Consider the following 20,246-nt stretch of genomic DNA (forward strand, 5'->3'; position numbering starts at 1 on the left):
GGAATAAGTCAGAGGAGCTGGGCAAAGAGTCGCTGTGCCTGTCTTCCAGCGTTTTGATTCTTGTGTTTTTTCTCCTCCCGCCTCCCCCCTCCCTTTTTTTTTTTCCTTTTTTTCCAAAATAATGGGGGGTGGGAGGAGGCTTCTGAGCAAAGCCACCTGCAGAATGAAGCATACATGGGCAACCTTGAGGGAAAAGTGAGGCAGACCACAACATGATACACCACAGTGTGGATTTGAGACTGAATAAGTAACCCAGGATCGTGTTCTTATCTTGCATCTTTTTTTTTTTTCTTCAGCCTCCGGTTATTAACTTTGGCTGTCATCAAACATCGCCTGGGCCTCTGCTAAAACACCATCTGGATCAGCTAGTTCAATCTAAATAAAAAGAATACAAATCAGTTACGCAGTGTAATTGAAGAAGCTTAAGGTTTTATAGATCTTGATTACTCAAGCATTAACGGAGAATCTCCCCTGTATCAGGACTGTAGTTTATATTGCAGCCTTTCAATTACTGTTTTAGAAACATTGCTACACTCTCCTAATTTTATTAGCATGTTGAACATTACTTCACCCTCTTGAAATAGCTCTGCGTGGAGTGGACTGATTCTCCTTTAACAGAACACATTCTTAGACAAAACTGGCTTTGATTTGTAGCCTGTTGGGTCTCACCTATAGTTTTAAAAGGTGAGTGATCCCAGTCACCCAAGTGAGCGTCCAAGGTCACATGAGAGCAGGGGTCTGGAGTCATGTAACCTGCGTGCAATGGATGCAGGTTCTTGAGAGGGAAGCACCAAAGCCCTGCCAGGAACTTGTCATCTCACTCTGACCTGCTTTATGGCCTGATGCTTTCGGGGAGCGTTGTGTGTGTGTGGTGTTCTTCCAGGCAGAAGACATCCAGTCTTTTTCTCATTTAGTTATGCTTTAATTATAACAGCAAATATCCCCAGGTCCACCATGTGTCTTTCCCCGTCTTTGCAGTTATGTTCAAATTCTGCCCGGATGCAACCCCATCACCAACATACTGGATTCCTTCAAAGCTTGGGACAATCGCGCTCTAGTTTTCAGCCGTTTTCTGTCTGTGCATCCCCACCGTTTGTTCCTTTAACCTGCTAATGAAGGCACACAGTGATGCTTCTCCCATGCAGAAGCTCAGCTCCTCACTGTTAGCCTCTTGCCAGGCGAAAGCTGACTAGTCCATCTCTGGTTTTGGCAGCTTCTAACGCTCACTTGTCATCTACTTTTCTCTAACAGCTGCTTGTGACAGTAATTTGACAAAAGGTTTATGAAAATCTGAAGTCAATTTTTCTCCTTTTATCTGTTACTTCCTTCATATTCTGAGATCAATAAATCTCTTCCCATGGAAAGCGCAATAACAGCGGTGAGAGTTGATGCTTTCTTTTTGCTCAAAGAGCAGAAGAAAATTGGGTCATAACTTGGTCTTCAGGGAGTTAAACAAGCAGCCAGGCTTGAATGTCCTGCCTTAGAGAAATGGCAATTCATCCCAGGCTGTTCTCTGGTAACCTTTGACAAACCTTGTAAGGTAATTATTTTTAGCTACAGAAGTACTGCTCCTTTCACTCTATTTGCAAAACAGAGATTGTTTTTCCCTGGTGAGTATTTGGTGCTTATTATTCTGCGCTGCCGTGGGTGTGCCTAGTACTTACAGGATTAACTGGCTTGTCAAAAATGTCTGCTCAAAGGGCCCTTGCTATAGAAACCAGATTTGAAAAAATAAGGGAAGCGAAGACGTAACAGCTGTGAGCTTCGGTAGGCTGCGTCTGCCCACTATCGTTTGCAACAACCTTGTCCCTGGAGCAGAGGAGGACGGTAGGTAGCTTCACCTGCCGCGGGGCCGTGCTGTTCCCTGTGTTATTGGAGTAAAGCAGTGTGCTGTGGTTACCCGGGGTGGTTCTGCTCGCCTCAAAGCAAAGAGGAGCTTCCCCACCCGTATCCTGCAGGAACTGTCCCTTGGAAACGCGATGCCTTTATGTTTCACGTGTGCAGCGCACAGACCACGGGGATTCAAGCTGAGACTCTTTTGGCCAGCTGTGTCACTTGGAGCCACGTCTGTTCCCTACTGATCCCCATTCCCCGTCTTCCTCCGAGGGCACGGAGCGGGGGACAGGCTCTCCCGTCCTCCAGCTCCTGTGCTGAAGTGATGGGCGAGGACCCGGCAGCTGCCAGCTGACGGCCCGGGGTGTCCGTGTCCCCCATCGTGCATCTCGCCGAGTCTTTGGGAGGGCGACGGGGATGGAGACTGGCTCTTCCTCTGCAGCCTGTGTCAATCCTAAGGGAAAAGGGGAGCAGAGGATGTCGGCTCTCAGCCACCCATCTGCTACGCCTGTCCCTCTACCTTGCTGGATGCGGACGAGCCCCTGACTCGGGGTGCCCGGGTAAAGGAAATAGCTGATATTAGGGCTGCAGCTGCTCGGGTTTGGGCAAGGTCTAGTCAGCTTTAGCAGTTTGGCTTGGCGAAATCATTTGGTTTTGACGCAAATCCCACTATTGTCTCTGCCTCTATTGTCCCCGTTTCCTTTGTGCTGCTTCAGGTCTCTAAGCAGTTCTGGTGCATGAGAACGGCATTTTTTCAGATGTAGGTGATTAGGAGGCTCCAGCGGTGGCTGGATGGGCCGTTTGTCTCTACGGGGCTGTTTAGGACACTGCTGGCCAAAAGACTCTGAGCACACACCCCGTGAGCTGGGAAGCCCATGGGGGTAATCGCTTGAAGAGTGAAATGCTACCTGGAGAGCTGCCCCGAGCGCTGATGAATGCAAACACCACCAGCAAAACTGAAATTTCCAAGCAATTACCTTTGGGATTGGATACTGAGTAGGGGCAGGAGCTTCATCTCTGCCAAAGTCAATCAGAATGCCACATTTTGGTGTATCTGCTGCCCAGATACCTTCAAACAACTGTCCCTTATCCAGGTAGAAAAATTTCCCTGGGCCGTGCTTCTTTCCATCTTTCCAACCTCCTTCGTACCGATTTTCATTTGCTGCAATTAAATACATGAACAGACTATGAACTTTGCACCGTTTCATTAAGGGGCTGCAAACGAAACCGATTGAGACGGCAAACCGACACGAGAGGAGGTCAATTACTATTTCGAGGGGGCTGCGGCACAGTGTGTCGTTTTGCTTTCGCGGCGCTCCGTTTGCTGTGCCGCAGAGGGAGAAAAGGCTGCGGAAGGAGCCCGCGCTTGCCCACTTGGAACAAGAACTGCGTTCACCTGCTTTGTTCTTCTCGCGGTGATACTCATTTTTTGCTGATATGCGGAGCGAGTGAGCTCTGGGTAAGCGACTAGTCGCTGAGTCACTCTTCACAACATGAAAAATTATAGGACACAAGTTTTGGATTTGTCACTGCAACAAATCACACAGCATCTCTGGCTTGAAGAGGTTTGCTTGTCTGGGCAAGGAACAGCAGTGCTGTCTGTTGTCCAGTCAAAATAATCTTGATTTCAGATAATACTTGTAGTTATGTTTTTCCTCAATGAATTACAGGGCAAGAATTGCTGTGAGTGTCTGAACGGTTCAGGCAATCAGTTACAGACTGTTTTTCCAGCTGTACTGCATGTCTTGGCGTTCTTCTGCAAGTCGAGAGAGGTTTTTTGGGGCTCTGTACTGCTCTCCAGGAATCCATCCATCCATCCATCACCAACAGGGAAAGCAGAGCTGCCAGGGGAAGAGAGCAGCCTTGCCCAGGGACGCTGGTTGAGAAGGGGCATCATACCCGCGGTGATGTTGGGGCTGGGATACATCCAGGCCACCCTGCTGTCACTAGGAGAGTCCTCTGCTGTCCCCTTTTCCTACGTATAGTGTTTCTAAGCCAAAAACCATGGGGATTTCTGACCAAGTTACTCAATGGAGTAACCCAAAGTTACTTTGGGTCTCAGCCAAACTCTGCCATTCTTTGTGGCCAGAGGTGGCCGAAACACCAGGGCACCCCGCACGGTGCCGCAGAGGGAGCTGGGGACTGCCAGAACGCCGTAAGGGAAGAGGGCAAAACCAAAAATGCTTCTGGGGAGCGTGGCTGCCGGGCTCTTCAGGCAGGGTCTGGTTTACGGGTTGGAGCCGTGGCGGTGGTTATCTTCAGCTTGCATCTAGTGGTGTGCTTATCTGCAACACCGACCTGCCCTGCCCGCTGGCGGGAGCAGCTCGGCTTCTGCTCTCCAGCCACTGACAGCTCAGAAACCACCACAATCACAGATGCGGCTGTGATGGAGGGGCCATCGAACGGCCCGGCTCCTCCGGAGCCATCTGCGAGGCTGCGTTGCTCACGACTGAGATCTCTGCGGATGCGCGATGCTCCGGTTTAAAAGCCATTCGGCAACGGGCTGTAGCAGAGGTGGCGAACCAGCGCGGTGCTCCCAGCCAAGCTCGCCTTCGCCGGGCATGCTGCCACTACAAGCAATTTAATCTTGAGCTGCAGCTCATCGTGACCTCCACTGAAGAACTCCTTTTCTTTACCCATCGCAGAGCTGCCGGCGTGCGGGCACACTTCCAGCGGTTGAGCTGAATACATTAAGCTTGTGGGTATGAAATAATTGCTCTGGCTCATTTTAACCAAACGGAATCCAGCTCGCAATTGCTTGCAGGCTATGCTGGAGGCAACCGGGCTCTGAAATGGTGCATCAACCGTGGCTCAGCCCGCGGGGGCCATCAGTTTATAACGCCGAGGGTGACTTTGATGGGAGTGAAGCAGATCAGTGGAAGGAGTCACCCCTGGAAGCGGGTGCTGATTTAATCTGGATGAGCCATCGGTCCAAAGTGACTTTACAGTCAGCAGAGAGAGCGTAGTGGTGCGTGTGGGGTGCAGTGAAGGTCATGCTGCTTCCTCCCAGCTGCTTTGCTTAGCTAATTACTAGCCTCGAGATCACTTTCAAGCAAAAAAATAGAATAGATGAATAATAATATGGAGATAATATTTCTTCAAATGTTCTTGGAATGCAGTGCCTTGTATTGCAAAGGACTGGGATTCTTGGCTTCCGGGAAAAATATGTTGAACTCCAAGAAAAACAAGGGGGAAAAAATTCCAAATTTCTGTTTTTATGCTGAGATTGCCCCCAACATTCCCAATCTGTGATGTGCTCGGTGTCATTTCTGGGAAGGGATTGTGTACTAATGAAACCCCTGTGTTCACTCAACGTGAGCCAGTGTCGGAAGTAAGAGAGGGGATGGAGTGAACTCAAAAAGAAAACTTCTCTCTTTTTTTTTTCCCCTGTGCTGGAAACTGGACTCCTCTTTGGTATGCAGCAGTTAGAAAGTATGTCTGGCAAAGCGCCTGGCTTGAAAAGAGAGATTTGCTCTTCTCTGACCCAACAGTATATTATCTCTAACCCTAACCATCCCTGTCATTTAAATGTAAATCACAGCAAAAATAAGCTTTCACGCGTGTGGGCTTGAGCAGCGCAACGCCGGCCCTTGCACAGCCTGTGCTGCCTCCAGCCCCAAACCAGGAGGGGAGGGATGACACAGGGGAGCAGCCGCAACCCTGGTGCAAGGCTGCAGCGGGAGATGCGACGTAGCATCCAGAAATCTGGACGGCAGAGACGTCCGGAGAGCAGAACGACACCAAATACCTTGAAGGGGGCAGGCAGACGCACTGGGCGAGGGTGGCCAGTACTTACGCAGCCGCAGCATCCCCTGCCCGTCGGGCTGGTCCTCCAGCCACTGCCCCTTGTAGATGGAGCCATCCCGGTAGTACATCTGTCCCCAGCCGCTCCGTTGCCCACCGCTCCACTCACCCTCGTAGCGCTCCCCGCCGGGGTAAAACATCGCCCCGTAGCCCTGGATGGCAGCACAAAGGTGGCCGGTTAGGATTGAAAGGGGTCGGTGTTCAATTTTGGGGCATTACTTTCTTGCTACACTACTCCTTTGCTTATTAGTCTTACACATGGCTGCTGGCAGCCCAGCTCAGTGGCCGTTCTTGTGTTGAAGGAAATGAGAGGTGCTGGTATGGGATTTTTTTTTGGCAAATGATTTTATTCCCATGACAAAACCTCAGGTTTATATCTCACTGTGTTATTATTGGCATGATTGCAGCTAATATTTAGCTAAAAGCGGGTTTTACTAGAATATAAAGCTGCCTGGGGATAGGCAGCATAAACAAGACCTGTCTCTCAACGCGAGGATTTTATGCCTTCCAACCCTGACGATGCTTCCTACAGCCCAGCGTGTCCCAGGCTGGGCAACTCCATCCCTTGCCCCTGGGCAGACTGAAGGTCTCGAAGTGATGCTAACCACGGAAACGGTTTTGCCTTCTCCTCCATCCATACCCCCAAAGAGGTAATGTCCTAAACAGCCCCTTGCCTTGCTTCCTTCCTCCTTCACAAGAAACTAAAGCCAGCCCTGAAGGCTACCTGCGGCGAGGCCGGCGGGCGCAGGCGGTGATGCCACGCGTGCCTCCCCGCAGCCGGGTGCCGGTCGGGCTCCCCGGGGTGGCAGGCGTCACGCCGGCAGGGCAGGTGAGCTCTGACATTGAACCATCTCCACTCTTTGCTTTCCCTCCTCAGGCTCGATGCCGCCGGCGGGTTTGGTTGGTGAACTTCTGAATTAAGACCTCTTTATCTAGTGAGGATATATCAAGCTGTAGCCCTATATGTAGTACCCCACACTGGGTGCGTGCGAGGCGGGGACCCCAGGAGGTGTTTGTCTTACGTGGGTGTTCGCCACTAAGAGAAGTCCTGAGGTAACCCCTATACCGGGGAGTGACACCAGTAAAAAATATTTACGTATTACTAATGAGTTTTCCCATAGGAATAAAGCGTTAATTTATCTCTGAACAAAAAATAAAATCAGTTCTGAAAATAACTGATTTTTCCGAGCATTAATTTTACTAAACTGCATGGATGTAAAGAGGAGAAGAAAAAAATAACCTGAGTGATATTTGGATGTCATTATAAATCTTTCACCAAAGCTCAATCATCCAAAATATATCCTCAAAGAACGGGAGGGGAAGCTCCCTCCAAGAGACTGCAGCCATAGAGCCGCACGCCAATTAGAAGCGTAAGAGGCTATTAATTTAATTTAAGAGCAGACACAAAGGCGAACACAAGGTTTCCATTGGCAGATCAGAAAACGTTCCTACAAGGATTTTGCACATAAGATTGCAGTCATTTTTACCAGATGACTTCCTCATTATGTTTCCTTTAGAAAAGCCAGTGATTTACATGACAGGCTTAATTTCCAAAAGAACTCATATTATTTGTCTAATATGCTCTAAAACTCCCAGAAGAAGGTACATTTTCCTGCAGTGCTTATCATACAGGTTCCTCCGACTGCTTCAGGGATGAGAGGAATGAAAGGGATGGGTGGGGAGGATTAAGACACGGGATACGAAACCTCTCGTCCTGCTTGGCCGAGCTGCAGGTGAGTCCGAGCAGCGATCGCTGCTCTGCAGCAGCTGGTGGGAGGTCGGGGCTGTAGCCCTGTCACCAGCGGATGGGTGGGATGAGTCCCTCTCTGGCGGGGAGACGGCGGGTGACGGGGTGCTTTTGGCTTTTTATGAATGATGGATTTTTACTCCTGAAGCTTCCCAGGCTTCCTGCAGGTTCAAATTAAGATTTAAAGAGAGCGCAAGCCTGGAGGGGAATCTGTTTCTGTGGCTTCTGCCCGAAGTCACGCTGCTGCTTCCCTACGGCCAGCCGTGGGACACGGTGCAGCTCCTGCAGTATCTGGTGCGGAGAAGTGAGTAACGCCAGAAGCAGCGAGGTTGGGGAGGGCAGGAGGAGAGGGCTTAAATACCAGAGCTTTTGCTCTTGCTTTCATTTCCTTATTCCACATATTCATTTCCCCAAAACCCTTCAATTCAGCCTCAGTATTTGAAAAATCAGTATTGTAAGTGATCTTTTTGCATGGGTGCACCCAACTCTTCCCCACGTTTTGGGGCACGCTGCCTCGCCGCTGGCACGCGCGGGAAATCTCACTTACGCATTTTCGGTCGTTTTTCCACCAGCCTGTGTACACCTTCTTGTATTCCTTGGTTACAGGGTCAGGAATGCTGTATGAGCCATAACCATCCCTCTTCCCAAACTTCCAGTCACCGCTATAAATAGCTCCGGTGCATTTCCATACCTGGGTGCCTTTACCTGTTTTAATAAAGAGGAACGACGGGGAGACCATCGCGGTTGTTAGGAGAAGGGTTTACGGGGCTGCCTTCCTACAGCTCCATCCCAGGCGAGGCGGCGCTCCCTGCACCGAGGCAGGTTTACGTCTGGGATTCAGTTTAGCTTCCCGAGTCGGAACCATCGTTAATCTTGATCAGGGGCTTCCTGTGTGGCCTTTGCTGAACGCACTTAAATCTTTCCAAACCTCGGTTTACTGCTTGTAAACAAGCCTGTCCTGCTCCGCTGCTCAGGGCTCGGTCAGGGTCTCCTTCCCCTGCTCTGTCTCCTGCAGCACCCGCCACGACTCGAGAATAAATGAATATTCCTGAAGCCAAGACAGGAGCCGAGGGAGCTCCAGGGAGTGTGCAGCCAGGGCACATCCCAGTGCGTGGAGCTGACGGCAGTTTGCTGTGTTTGCAGAGGATTTTTAAACATCTATAATGTAGATATTTCAGGTAATTGCCCCTGAGTGCATGCAAAAGCTCTTCAAGTTACCTATTAGAAATATTTCTGAGTACATTTCTGCATGACATATATATAAGACATATATATATATATATGTATAGTCATACATGAAAGAATGGTCTTCCAGGAGCATATACAACCGCCGACCGCTCCCTGCCCCTGGGAACTTTTGTAAAGACATCTACATTGGTACGTTTTCTCAAAATGGTCTGTCTTACCGTGTTTCAAGTTGTCCAGCCATTCACCAGTATACTGATCCCCATTTACAGCATAGACCGTGTGTCTTAATCCACATTTCTGTGCTTTCCTGTCCCATTCATGCCAGAGAGGCTCTGTAGCCCTGGGGTGTTTTACAATGGGCATATTGTTTGCGGCTGGAGAGGAAAACAAATGATTGTCAGCAATAAATTGGAGAGAAATTACTAAGGCAGGTACGGGCAGAACAGTCTATTTGTGAGCTATGTTTTAATATGCACCCGAGTCGGTAATTGGTGTCTGGCTTTGCACAAAATAGAGATATAACAAACAGAAGGTATCTAAAAATACTGAAGTACAAACGAGCACTATCTGAAAACAGGCTCGCAGCATAGCCTGGCCTGTTAGGAAATGTTAAATAAGTCTCAGCAGGTCGGGTCTGTGGTGGGCATCGGTCTCTGCGCCTGCCAGAGGTCTTGGGGAGCACAAGGAAAGGCAGCCGCTTCTCCGTACAGCCGAAACGCTGCCGGGCTCCTTCCCACAGCCGCTCCGCCGCCGGCTCTGTGCGAGGCAGAAGCCGTCGTTTAAGCAAATTAGAAAATTATTTGTTTGCGAGGAAATATCTCAGGACATTGGAAAACATTCACAAGGTGGAGCGGGTCAGAGAGTTGGCCGGTGTCCCCGGGGTGCACCAGGAGCTGGGACACTTCATACGCCCAGCAGTAACGTAGCTCAGGCTCCTTTACTGCTAAAAATACCAGTCCTGCAGGTGTCTTGTTAAAAGGGGTTGAAACCACAATGTTTCTATCTACCAGGAGGTTGCAGACTTGCCCAGGGCAGGACAAGCGTTCGTCAGTCAAGCAAGCTGCCAAGGAAGCGGCTTCCGAAGTGACGTGGGTTTTGAAGCACGAACAGCAGGCAGAGGGTGGTGGGCACAGCAGGGGGGTGACTCGGGTGCCTGAGGTCTGGAGGGAAAGGATCAGCGTGGGGGAAGAGACGGGAGAAGAAGGTGTTTTGGCCCATCAATACGTAGAGGACAAGAGAGTATGGCGCGGTGGTGATTTCTGGGCATTGCCGGTGGAACGGCTCGCTGTTCAGCGCAGCGGGAATGCTGGCACGGACTCAGAGTTGAGAGTGGTCTCTTATAAACCATAAATAAATGCCAAAAGGTGGCTGTAGAAACAAAAAGCAAGTTTCTATCAATGCTGTCAACATCCAGAGCTTGGCTGGAGCCTGGCGGGGTGGGATGCTCTCTGATTTTGTCTCCTGGGCTCCCCCTTCTGTCCTGATCCGCTGGGCTGAGCCATACCGAGGGATTTTGCTGCATCTCTCCCTTCTCGGCAGAGCAGAGCTCCTATTCCTGCCGTGCTGCGAGTGCCGGGGAGCCCAGCGTGGGGGAAAGCATGGAGCTTGGGAGCAGCGGGGAAAGGAAGGTGCTTCAGGTCCTTGCTAGGGAATAAAACCTAGAAATTATAACTAAGAAAATATAGTTAGCGTTCATCCTCAGTTCTCCACGTAGCTGTGGGCAACGGTCATTCAACAGCTATTTGGGGAGACAGCATTGCTAAAAAAAAGTGCTTCTGTGTCCGTGATGAGCCTTCCTCCCCAAAACGCAGCTGTGTTGTGTTGTGTTGTTGTCGTGGTTTAACCCCAGCCGGCAGCTCAGCACCACGCAGCCGCTCGCTCACTGCCCCCCCACCCCTGGGATGGGGGAGAGAATCAGGAAAAAAAAACCTCGTGAGTTGAGATAAAGACAGTTTAATAGGACAGAAAGGAATGAAAAACAATAATAATGATAACAATAATATGACAATAGTAATACTAAAAGAATTAATCTATACAAAGCAAGTGGTGCACAATGCAATTGCTCACCACTCGTTGACCGATGCCCAGTTAGTTCCCGAGCCGCGATCTGCCCCTCCCAGCCAGCTCCCCCAGTTTATATACTGGGCATGATGTCATATGGTATGGAATAGCTCTTTGGCCAGTTTGGGTCAGCTGTCCTGGCGGTGTCCTCTCCCAGCTTCTTGTGCCCCTCCAGCCTTCTTACTGGCTGGGCATGACAAGCTGAAAAATGCTTGACTTAGTATAAACACTACTTAGCAACAACTAAAAACATCAGTGTGTTATCAACATTATTTTCCTACTAAATCCAAAACACAGCACTATACCAGCTACTAGGAAGAAAATTAACTCTGTCCTAGCTGAAACCAGGACAGTTGTGTAGTGCACGTCCCACGTGGCTCCTTACCGTGGGGCTGGGGGGTGTGCGGGCAGGGCTGGGGGGGTGCAGGCAGGGCTGGGGGACCTGCCCGGGGAACTGCATTGTGAGCTCGGACCCGGGCAGGGGTAAGGGTTCCTGCCAGGCTGCGGTGGGAGGAGAGGGGCTGGAGAGCGGGTTCCCGGCTGGTCGCTCCCCCTTCAGCTGTCGAATGCGGGTACCTTCTCCCCCGACCTCAAGGAGCAGAGGGGAAGGCAAAGACCACCATGTTGCCAACCCTCGAAGCAGAGGTTTTGGGGACCGGGTTGTCTGTGAGGGCAGAGGAGGATTCGGCAGCTGGAGTCCCCTGGCCATGCCACCCGTCTGGGAGCATCCTGGTTTGAGGACTCCGAGGGCAGGTCCCTCGGTACGACAGAGTCGCAGCCCGCTGCAGAGGATGGTTTTTCTGCAATGTGAACGCGGGATACACCACAGCTGCTAAGTTCCTCCCTCGCCTTTGGGGGCTGCAGCCCGCAGAGAGGTGGATCTCACCAATATCTGCCAAGGACTGGGGGTTTGCAGGACACAGAGCTGCATGTTGCCAGCTCACGCCTGTCCTCCCCTTGCTGGGGGAGCAGAAGAGCAGAGCTACGGCTACGTGCACCCACACTGACACCGGCCGTGACCTCTGAGCAGCTCACGGCCGAGAAGGGATGTCTCCCCGCTGCCCCCGCCAGATGGGAGCATCACTGTCCCATTACCGCATCTGACCACTTCTTTAGCCCAAAGCTTAGGATTTAAAAACCCCAGGGAGGATCCCCAGCTGCGGGGGCAGCCCCAGCACCCCGCCGTCTGCTCACCGTGCCCTCCGAGGCGCAGCCCGCGCGGAGCACCCAGGATAATGCAGGCTGGCGGGAGCCACCTTTATTTGCTGAACTCCCTTCCGAGTTTACGACAGCGATGCCAGGTTTGTGTAAGTGTTAATGGAGTCGGTATTCACCGCCCTGGATGTTTTTAGCCACCTACTACAAGGGCGCGGGGAGGCTGGCAGCAAGAGGCAGGCGGTGCAGAGCCTCCCACGCAGGTTCTGCGTTTCCCCGGGCAGGGGATGCCTGGCAGCCCGCAACGGCGGCTGCAGCTCTCGGCGCTGACGGCTAGAGGCTGCTGCTCCCATGCATCTCTGCCGCCGCCGCTGCACTTGGGTTTGAGGATCTTACAGAGCCCCGCGTCCTCCTCCAGACGCTGCTCTGTGCTCTCACCTCGGAGTTCTGTCAGGTCTCTGGTAAAATGCAGCTGTAGTTTGCACAGCCCTACAGGAAGCCCATTTTCTTCCCTGGCTCTTCGCAGAACTTCAGAGCGATGCAATTTAGCTACCGCTATACATTTTTTCAGTCTTACATCTTAACTTAATGAAGAGCAAGGTGGAAAATACACCTGGCTGCAGAGAAGGGGCTGCTGGCTGTCCCTGGCAGCACCCTGCCTGCCACCGCCCCGCATCCCGTTGTGTGACCTCCGCACCAACTCTGCCTGCGCAGCGGCACCCTGCCTGACCGCTGCCCAGCCCCGAGGATGTCCCGGCTGAGTTCACCCCTTGCATTGACCCCTGCACCACGGCGCTGCCCCGCACTGGGGTCCCTTTTCCGGCACCCTCCGATGCAGCTGAGCCAGCCCCAGCCCCTCCTCGCCCCGACGGCGGTGCCTCCGAGCGGGATGCTCAGGGTGCCTTTTGCTGCTCCTCTCCAGCGAGAGCAGGGTGCCGGAGCAGCGATGGGAGCGGACGATGGGGAAAGCCCACGCGCTCGGTTTGCAAAGCACCCTCGAGTTTGGCCCAGGCTCTCCTGCCGCCCCCCACCCCGAGAGCCACCCCGCGGACACCAACCTGCGCTCGGTGCTGGCTGGGTGCTGCCGGCTGCATCGGCAGGGTCGTCATAGCAACTCTGCCAAACTCCTGCGCGAAGGGTCATGGGACCGCGGCCGGGAGAGCTGCCGGAGAGCTGGAGGACCGACCGAGCGGCTGCGGGCGGAGAGGGATGCTGGTGGGACTGGGGCTCACCCTGCGTGCCCTACGGTGAGCATGAGGGATGGAGCCGGAGCCGGGCTCCTCCGCAGAGCCGCCGAGCGCACGCCGCTCTCCCAAGTTGCGCGTCTTTGAGTCAAGGATTATCCAGCAGAATATAAAATGCTGATAAGCCATGAGCGTTTCACCTCTGGTTGTGTTTTTTATATGCGTGGCAGCAGAAGGCTGGAAGTGAAAGCACTGATTACAGTACTGATGGGTAACAAATAAATCAGCCTTGCAAATGTCGGACGAAAAAGGAGAAACCCCCTGAAAATGCACATCAGGGGTCTTAAAAGAGAAATCTGAATAAATGTGACACTACTTCCCTCATCCATTGCATTTCTTCTGCAGCCACGGCGAGCAGGGATTGCCATTATGGCCTTGTGGGTGTCTGGGATAATCTTCCCTAATGGGTACTTAACCATGCACACTTCAAGTATAAAACCAAAGTTCTCATCTCACTCCCATAAGCCAAACGCATTTGCTTATTCTCATCCTTTTACCACATTTTTCGTGCACAACCCTGCAGGCTGGATGGTCTAAATGGCGAGGTCGGTGGGGAACCCTGGGTTGAAACAAAGCACCCGCCTCTGCGGAGGTGAGATACAACTCAGTCTTCCCTGTGGGCGTTCGTCTGCCATCTTCAATGTTCGTAGCATTGAAGGGGGCTTAAATGCTGTGTCCGTGCTCGGGTAGGACAGAGGGTGTGAGGGGATGGTGACTACCGGGGTAATGTGCAATTTTCGACTGCGAGCAGGGGAGGATCTTTCAGGTTTGATGGTGAGTAACAGTGAGTAACAGTGAGTAATAGTGAGTAACAGGGAATACAGCAAATAGTGAAACTGTAAAGCTGTTTCACCCAGGACTCTCTCTGCTGCGGTCGGTATGGGCAGGGGAGGAAAAACCCCTCCTCCTTGGACTTATTCCAAGCGTGAGCGTGACTGAAGGCGAATATTCCATTTCCCATGACACACGTGAGGGTCACGGAGCGGGAGGAGACAACGCCGCTGCCTGGGAAATCAGGTGGAGAAGGAAAATGGACTGGAAGGAGGGAAGAGGCGCTCCGCATCCAACACGCAAGCCGGCGTGGAAATGCTGGAGGGAGATCTGTACCGCGTGAAAATACACACACGGAATTTCTGATGCTGGATTAGATGAACTGGGAAGATGGCAGCTGCTGGTGAGCCGGTCCCAGCATCTCTCTGGCTGCAGGGGATGTGCCGATGCAGCCGGGTGGCTCTGCGTCTCCCTAAATCCAGGGATGCAGGAGGAATGGAACTTACAGACTTCTTTAAGCAGGAAAACCAGACAGAAAACTATGGAAGTTGTCCAAGTGAGGAAACACACAAGAGAAAATATTTTCTGTTATTAAAAATGAGGTGAAGATGTTCAGGAAGGATTTATTCATACTCATTCATGTAAATGCGTTTTGGTTTTGGGCAGAGGCTAAGAATTACTGAAGCTAATCGTTCCTGTGTTTTACCGTGGCCAGTTGCATGGGGCTAGAGTGGGGGACAGGGGTTTGTGGAGGAAATGAGAGAAACCCATGAGGGAGAAGAAAAAATGCTTACTGCAGCCCAAAAACTACAGCCGTAAATTACAACCAGAACTAGCCCCCTTCTGGAAAAGTTTTAATTATTTTGAGTATTTCAGCCCCTATCTAGCACTGCAGTTAACTGAGAATTTGACAATTAAAATAATTAGCTAACTCAGACAGTTTCACTTGTTTATTTTTAAACAGCACAGGTTGTTCAAGGTTTTTGAACTGCAAGTCCAAACTATGTACCACCTAACCACAGCTTTTGCTAAGCAGAAGTTATGTACGTATTTGAAACTCAATATATATTTGAAACCATTTTAGAGGCAACAAAGACCTTAAAAGGATGAAAATAATTAAGCAACAAATTAAAATTCACAAATTGGGACCGAGAAGTGCCCCGCAGCTGCCTCCGCAAAAGCTTCTATATCTGGATGCAATCGAGGGAAACACTTGGTGATGCCTGCGTTTCTGGGTCGCTTATTTTAAATCCTTCTGCTCCTGGTCTCTGTGCGTTTGTATTTTTACCTCCGCGGTCCCAGAGTGGGTTATCAGCACCGGCTGCCCTCGCAAACCCTCCTGGCCCCACCAAGGAGGCTTCGCAGAGCCGTTTATCTGGGAAGAGGCTGTGTGTGATTCCCATCTACAGTTTTCTTAGTCCAGGTACAAACATCTGAATTATACTTAATTATTTTGTCACTCGTTATTATCATTCTGTACCTTTTTGTGCTACGAGGGTACAGGGTGGGTAAATGTAAGTGTACTCTTCTCACAAAAAAGGCAAAATTAGACCATCTCGAAGAGAAGCCGGTGATATTTGCAGCTTTATCAGAAAGTTCTTTTGACACACCAAAATGAAATTTTCCTTAAAAAATGCCATTCCATTATGAGAGAAGGAACCTCGTTAATAAGTAAGAAGTGTGGATAATTTTTGTCAAGGGTGTCAGATATGTAGAATGTATGATTCAGCCAAAGTGTGGGGTATAAACCCGAACTGACCCAGAAATGCCCTAACCAAATCCTCTTCCTCTCCCAAGAGCAGTCGTTTCAAGGCACAACATTGAGGCCACTATGAAAAGTAGCGTCAAAATCCAGGTTACGATGGGCTAGGAGGAGAACTTGGTTTTTCCTTGATGCAATTCCCCTTGTTCTGGCCTTTCCAGCCAAAATTTGGCCCCAAATCTCCTTCTTGGCTTTTTTTTTTTTTAAATTGGTTTTTCTTTTTACTCTCACAGACGTTGGTCACTGCCACCGAGGAGCACCAGCAAAGCCTCCTCCACTGGGGAGAGATGGGGTTTCCGTTCTGTTGCTCTCCATACGGTCGTTGCTTCAGTTGTCTGGCATTTGATTAAACCTTACATTTATTAAGGCTGAAAGGAAGCCGTTAAATCGGTCAGTGTAAATTATACTTTAATTTAGCCCATTATACTGCCAATACAATTCATTGCAACGGACTTTTAGCTCTCTGCTTTCTTCCAGTTCGGACACACCGAAGAGCAAACCAAGCAAGGGGAGGATGCGTGGGGAAAACGCCCAGAAACACGTCATTTGTGGAGCAAGGTCCCATGACATATGATGCGCCTTAATTTTTTTCAGTTTAGAGAGTAAGATTTTTTTAAAATGAAATAAACCCAAAGGACCTCAGTATTCTACATCTGAAACCAATCATTTTCGCAATGAAAGGAGACAGCTGCTCCGAGCTGCGTTTGCTCTCACAAAGCTTGGGGAATCACCCAAGTGAAATGCCCAAACCAACTGAAAACTGTCAGAATCAATAATTTAAGTTTATTCTGGGAACTTTGTAGCATAAATAGAGGAAAAACATTTAGAGAAACATATGTTGGAATTCTTTAAAGGTGAAGAATGTGACAACAACATACTGTGGAAGTAGGATGCTCAGATGTGTGTTTTATTGCTGCTATATTCAAAAGAAAAGCCAGAGGAAGCGGTGGGAAGGTCTTGGACTCCGACCAAGCGTGTGTCAGGTTTAGCCGGATAAGCACAGAGTGGGCGCAGCGCAGAAGGAGCTTCCCCACCACTCTGTTTTTAAGAATTTTTATTAGCAGGATTTAGGAGGGATTGAAGCGAAAGGTTTGAGACGTGAACTTCACTGGCTGACTTCGGCTTCAGAGGCAGCCTTGTGGGAAAGCGTTTCTGTAAAACTCTCCCCTCCTTTTTGCCGGGAGCAGCTCTCTGAAGATAAAAACCATGTTGGTTTTACATCAAAACAACCTAAAGTAAGAACCCTAGGTTATCTGAAATGTTCAAGCACTTACACAGTCATGCAAAGTGAAATGCTGAAGTCCTTCAAGCTGATGCTTACTAGATACCCTCTCCCCATGAGTTTCTTCTGCTGCAGATTTACAGCTAATTGTCTCTACTTAACTATCTGCAACAAGACTGTTCAAAGGCAGAGTTACGGTGTTAATTGTGAAGTGAAGTCACCCAAAGCTGAGAATTATTTACTGCACAACCATGGAGTGCTTTGCAGGACCCTCAATATTGTTTTACAACACGCCGATCACAGCATGAAGACGGAGGCAGATAAATTTGGCCATACTCCAGCTAACGCCTCACTTCAAGTCCTTAACTGAGGAATTAATTCAGATTACAAAATGAATCAGCAGTACCAATTTCCAGCTGAAACATATGCCAAGTATTTTATTTATCATGGCTTATTGTCACCTGATGTTAGAATAGGGACTTACCTACATTTATATTTTGTCCTTTCCCGTTTGCACTGTCCTGGAAAGAAGCGGTATTTCTAGGATGGGGGAAAACATCGGAGGGAACAGCCTCAATTATCGTAAAAGAATGAATGGAGTCTGCATTCAGAAATAGTCTGGAGGGTGAAGGAAAGGAGCTCACATGCGGCTGTACGTATATAACCACCTGTACTCGAACAAAACCTAACACCAAAAGAACAAACAGGCACAATTTCGCTGTGATCCTGAACTTGATTTATTAACTCAATTTCTTTGATACGTTTTCTAGCAGTGAATGGTTGATGAGTTGGGGATTAATTAAGGTAAAGGCAAACCAGATTTCGTATTTGTAGATTTGCTGTGCAAAGGCCTTAGAAGATCTCTGGCAGCAAAAGCTAGCCATTCAAAAGCTGGAAGGTTAGATTTGCAAGATACCTAAAAAAATGTTCTTAAAATATTCAAATGCAGAGGAAAGGCACCGTTTGGCATGCGTTGACACAAATGAAAGACACGCTTTTACAGCCTTAAATCTAGAGCAGCTGCCTGCTCTGGAAATCCAGAGTGATTCAGTGATGCTGGGAAACAGGGAGGGAGCCCTCACGAGCCTCCTCCAGGCCAGCCTTCTGCTCGGGGCAGGACAGAGAAGACCAACCGACCAGCTTCATGCTCAAAAGCAGATGAAGAAGGAAGAGCCCGTGCAACACTCTTGGCCGAGGTAACCCCGGTAAGACAGTGCGGTGCTGTTGCATGAAGGCACTGGTGTCTTTCTGTACATTTTAACTTTTTGGGTAAGTTGCGTTTAAGGCGCCTACTTCAAGCGAGCCACAAACCCTCTCTTAAGAAGCCTCTCACTGCTTAAACCTGCACAGCAGCATTTCTTGCCTCTGTAAAACGATAAACTGAATCAAAATCTCATCTAAGCCGTGGGAGCAGAGGGAGGGATGGGGACGCAGCCAGACAGTGCAACCGCCCAGGCTTTGTTTTCTACGGTGGGTAGGGAGGCATCCTCGAATATGAAAACTGTACGTGAGCGGGTTAATTAGCTGTTGACCAAAGAGCGTACGTGGTTTGTTTAGCAGGCCGCAAGGAAAGATATGCAGAGAGAATGGAGGCTCTCCTGAGATAAACCAGGCTCCAGAAAACAACGCAGGGCTGCGACAGCCCCATCCCGGGGTACGTGCTCGGAGGAATTTACCCCGCGCTCCAGCTGAGCTGCAGAACCTGCTCCTAGCGCAGGGCAGGACAGGCGAGGTGCGGGAAGCCCCTCTCGCCATCCGGGGCTGAGGGTGGGAAGCTGCCAGGGCTCTTCTGGGCTCTTAAAATTCCCTCTCTAAGTCCTCTATCCAGCTGCTAAAAGAATTTGCACTCCTCTAGCAGTCCAGTGAGGTCTTTGATTGTCCACTGGGTGCAACGGCTGCAGATATTTAGGGGTACATTTTAGTCAGACAGAAAAAAATGAAACCTCAAACTATATGATTCCTACGTATCTTTCCAGAATGAGGGAATTTTAACTATATTTTCCCCCCCAGATAAACATTTAATCCAGACAGGAAATGTAATGCACAAAGACTGGATTTTTAAAATGTCTTTTCTGTAGGAGTGGCTCCTGGAGGCAGAGAGGGACATCAGCCAGCACAGCCTTACCAGATACAACCCCTGCTGCCCTTCCAGCCGTCCCTTCCCCGTGTCCCCGGCCTCGGGAGCGGGAAGATGTGACTTAGGTCTGCAATTTTCCACAGGAATCGCTGGGAAAGCTTTCTGGATTAGTGCACACCCTCTTACTTTTTGCAGGATCCGTATTAGGGACGCCGCCAATTTGAAAGCTCAGTACAAAGTTAAACGGATAAACATTTATAAAGATTTTTTGAGTCTCTTCCTTCAAGAAATCTAGTTTTGGAGCACGTTTTAGTTCTAGAAATAAAAATTGCAAAAAGCCTGCAAACTGAAAGAGAAGTTGATAGTTAAATAAAACGCGTGCCGAGAACGTGGATATGGAAACTTAAGTCACTCAGGACCATAGACTGTGATATATATTATGTGATTTTTTATTTTATGACTCCTAACTCAGAAATCAGAATCCTTTTAAAATTGTCAGATACAATTAAAATCTGCAGTTTCCATTCTTAGCAAGTAAAATTATATACACTATAATAAACAAATTTTCTAGTTCTAGTTAAAAAAAATCAGTTCTCTTACCTTGCTTTGGTTTTATTCACAAAGATGTGATTGAAATAATGAGATTATACAAACAGCTATAATCTCCCAGGAGGTGGAAAGAGATTACAGGTAACTCTGAAATCTTTTGTAACGGCGCAACATTAAATACTGTTAGAACCAGCTGTATGGCCAGCCGCGCTACGCTCACATTATTTGCCTTTAATGAAATTCTTTTGTGTTTTCTGTTTTAAAGAAAATACAGATCTCTTGAATGAATATTAATAATTAGCATGTCTTAAAGACTCTGAAAGAAATCTTTTGAGGTTATAATTATACACAGACTCAATGTGCATAAGAATTATTCCTTGTCAAGAGGTGTAGGGAAGAGGTAGGAAAGCTTTGAATAAAGGCCTGGTGATCCCTCGGTGCGAGGCTGTTCCGGGAGAGCTCCAGGTCTGCCATGGCTCTGAGTGGGAAATGCACAACTTTTTGACTATTATTTTCACCCTTTCGCAAGAAACCCACAGTCCAAGAAGCGCGGTACCGACATTTACGGCCTTTGCACCTCCCGTGCATCCCGCCCTGCCCTGTGCGCCGGGCACGCATCTCACAGCCAGCTCCTTGGAGCAGGGCTGTGCGCTATTGCACTGTACAGCCCAGAGGCCACCAGGCCCCGCTCCCAGTTCGCCAGTCCTGCCGCCAAAGCGGCTCATTATTCTAGTAATAAACCAGACCAGGAATCGCCTCGTCGTTTTCTCTTTCTGATATTAACGACCCGCTGTGCCCTGGCCCCAGGCAGCTGCTGGGCTGGGCTGCCTCAG

The 20,246-nt window shown here is 49.6% G+C and overlaps 1 protein-coding gene across 1 annotated transcript; it reads right to left on the reverse strand.

The window, feature by feature from the left end:
• Positions 1-306: 306 nt before the first annotated feature.
• On the reverse strand, positions 307-8,935 carry MORN3 (MORN repeat containing 3). The gene is made up of 5 exons (XM_050906926.1): positions 8,791-8,935; positions 7,932-8,089; positions 5,630-5,789; positions 2,811-2,995; positions 307-375 (listed from the first exon to the last, which is right to left on the reverse strand). Exons 1-5 carry the CDS (start codon positions 8,933-8,935, stop codon positions 307-309), a joined length of 717 nt encoding a protein of 238 aa, XP_050762883.1.
• Between the last annotated feature and the right edge of the window lie 11,311 nt (positions 8,936-20,246).

This window comes from Gymnogyps californianus, chromosome 16 (genome assembly GCF_018139145.2).
Source record: "Gymnogyps californianus isolate 813 chromosome 16, ASM1813914v2, whole genome shotgun sequence".
Classification (NCBI taxonomy): Eukaryota; Metazoa; Chordata; class Aves; order Accipitriformes; family Cathartidae; genus Gymnogyps; species Gymnogyps californianus.

Coding starts and splice junctions, on each gene's coding strand:
- MORN3 (XM_050906926.1), bottom strand. CDS start 8,935: ATGCCCATTGTAAAACACCCCAGGGCTACAGAGCCTCTCTGGCATGAA. Junction 8,090..8,790: donor GCTGGACAACTTGAAACACG/GTAAGACAGACC, acceptor TTATTAAAACAG/GTAAAGGCACCCAGGTATGG. Junction 2,996..5,629: donor GCAGGGGATGCTGCGGCTGC/GTAAGTACTGGC, acceptor ATTTAATTGCAG/CAAATGAAAATCGGTACGAA.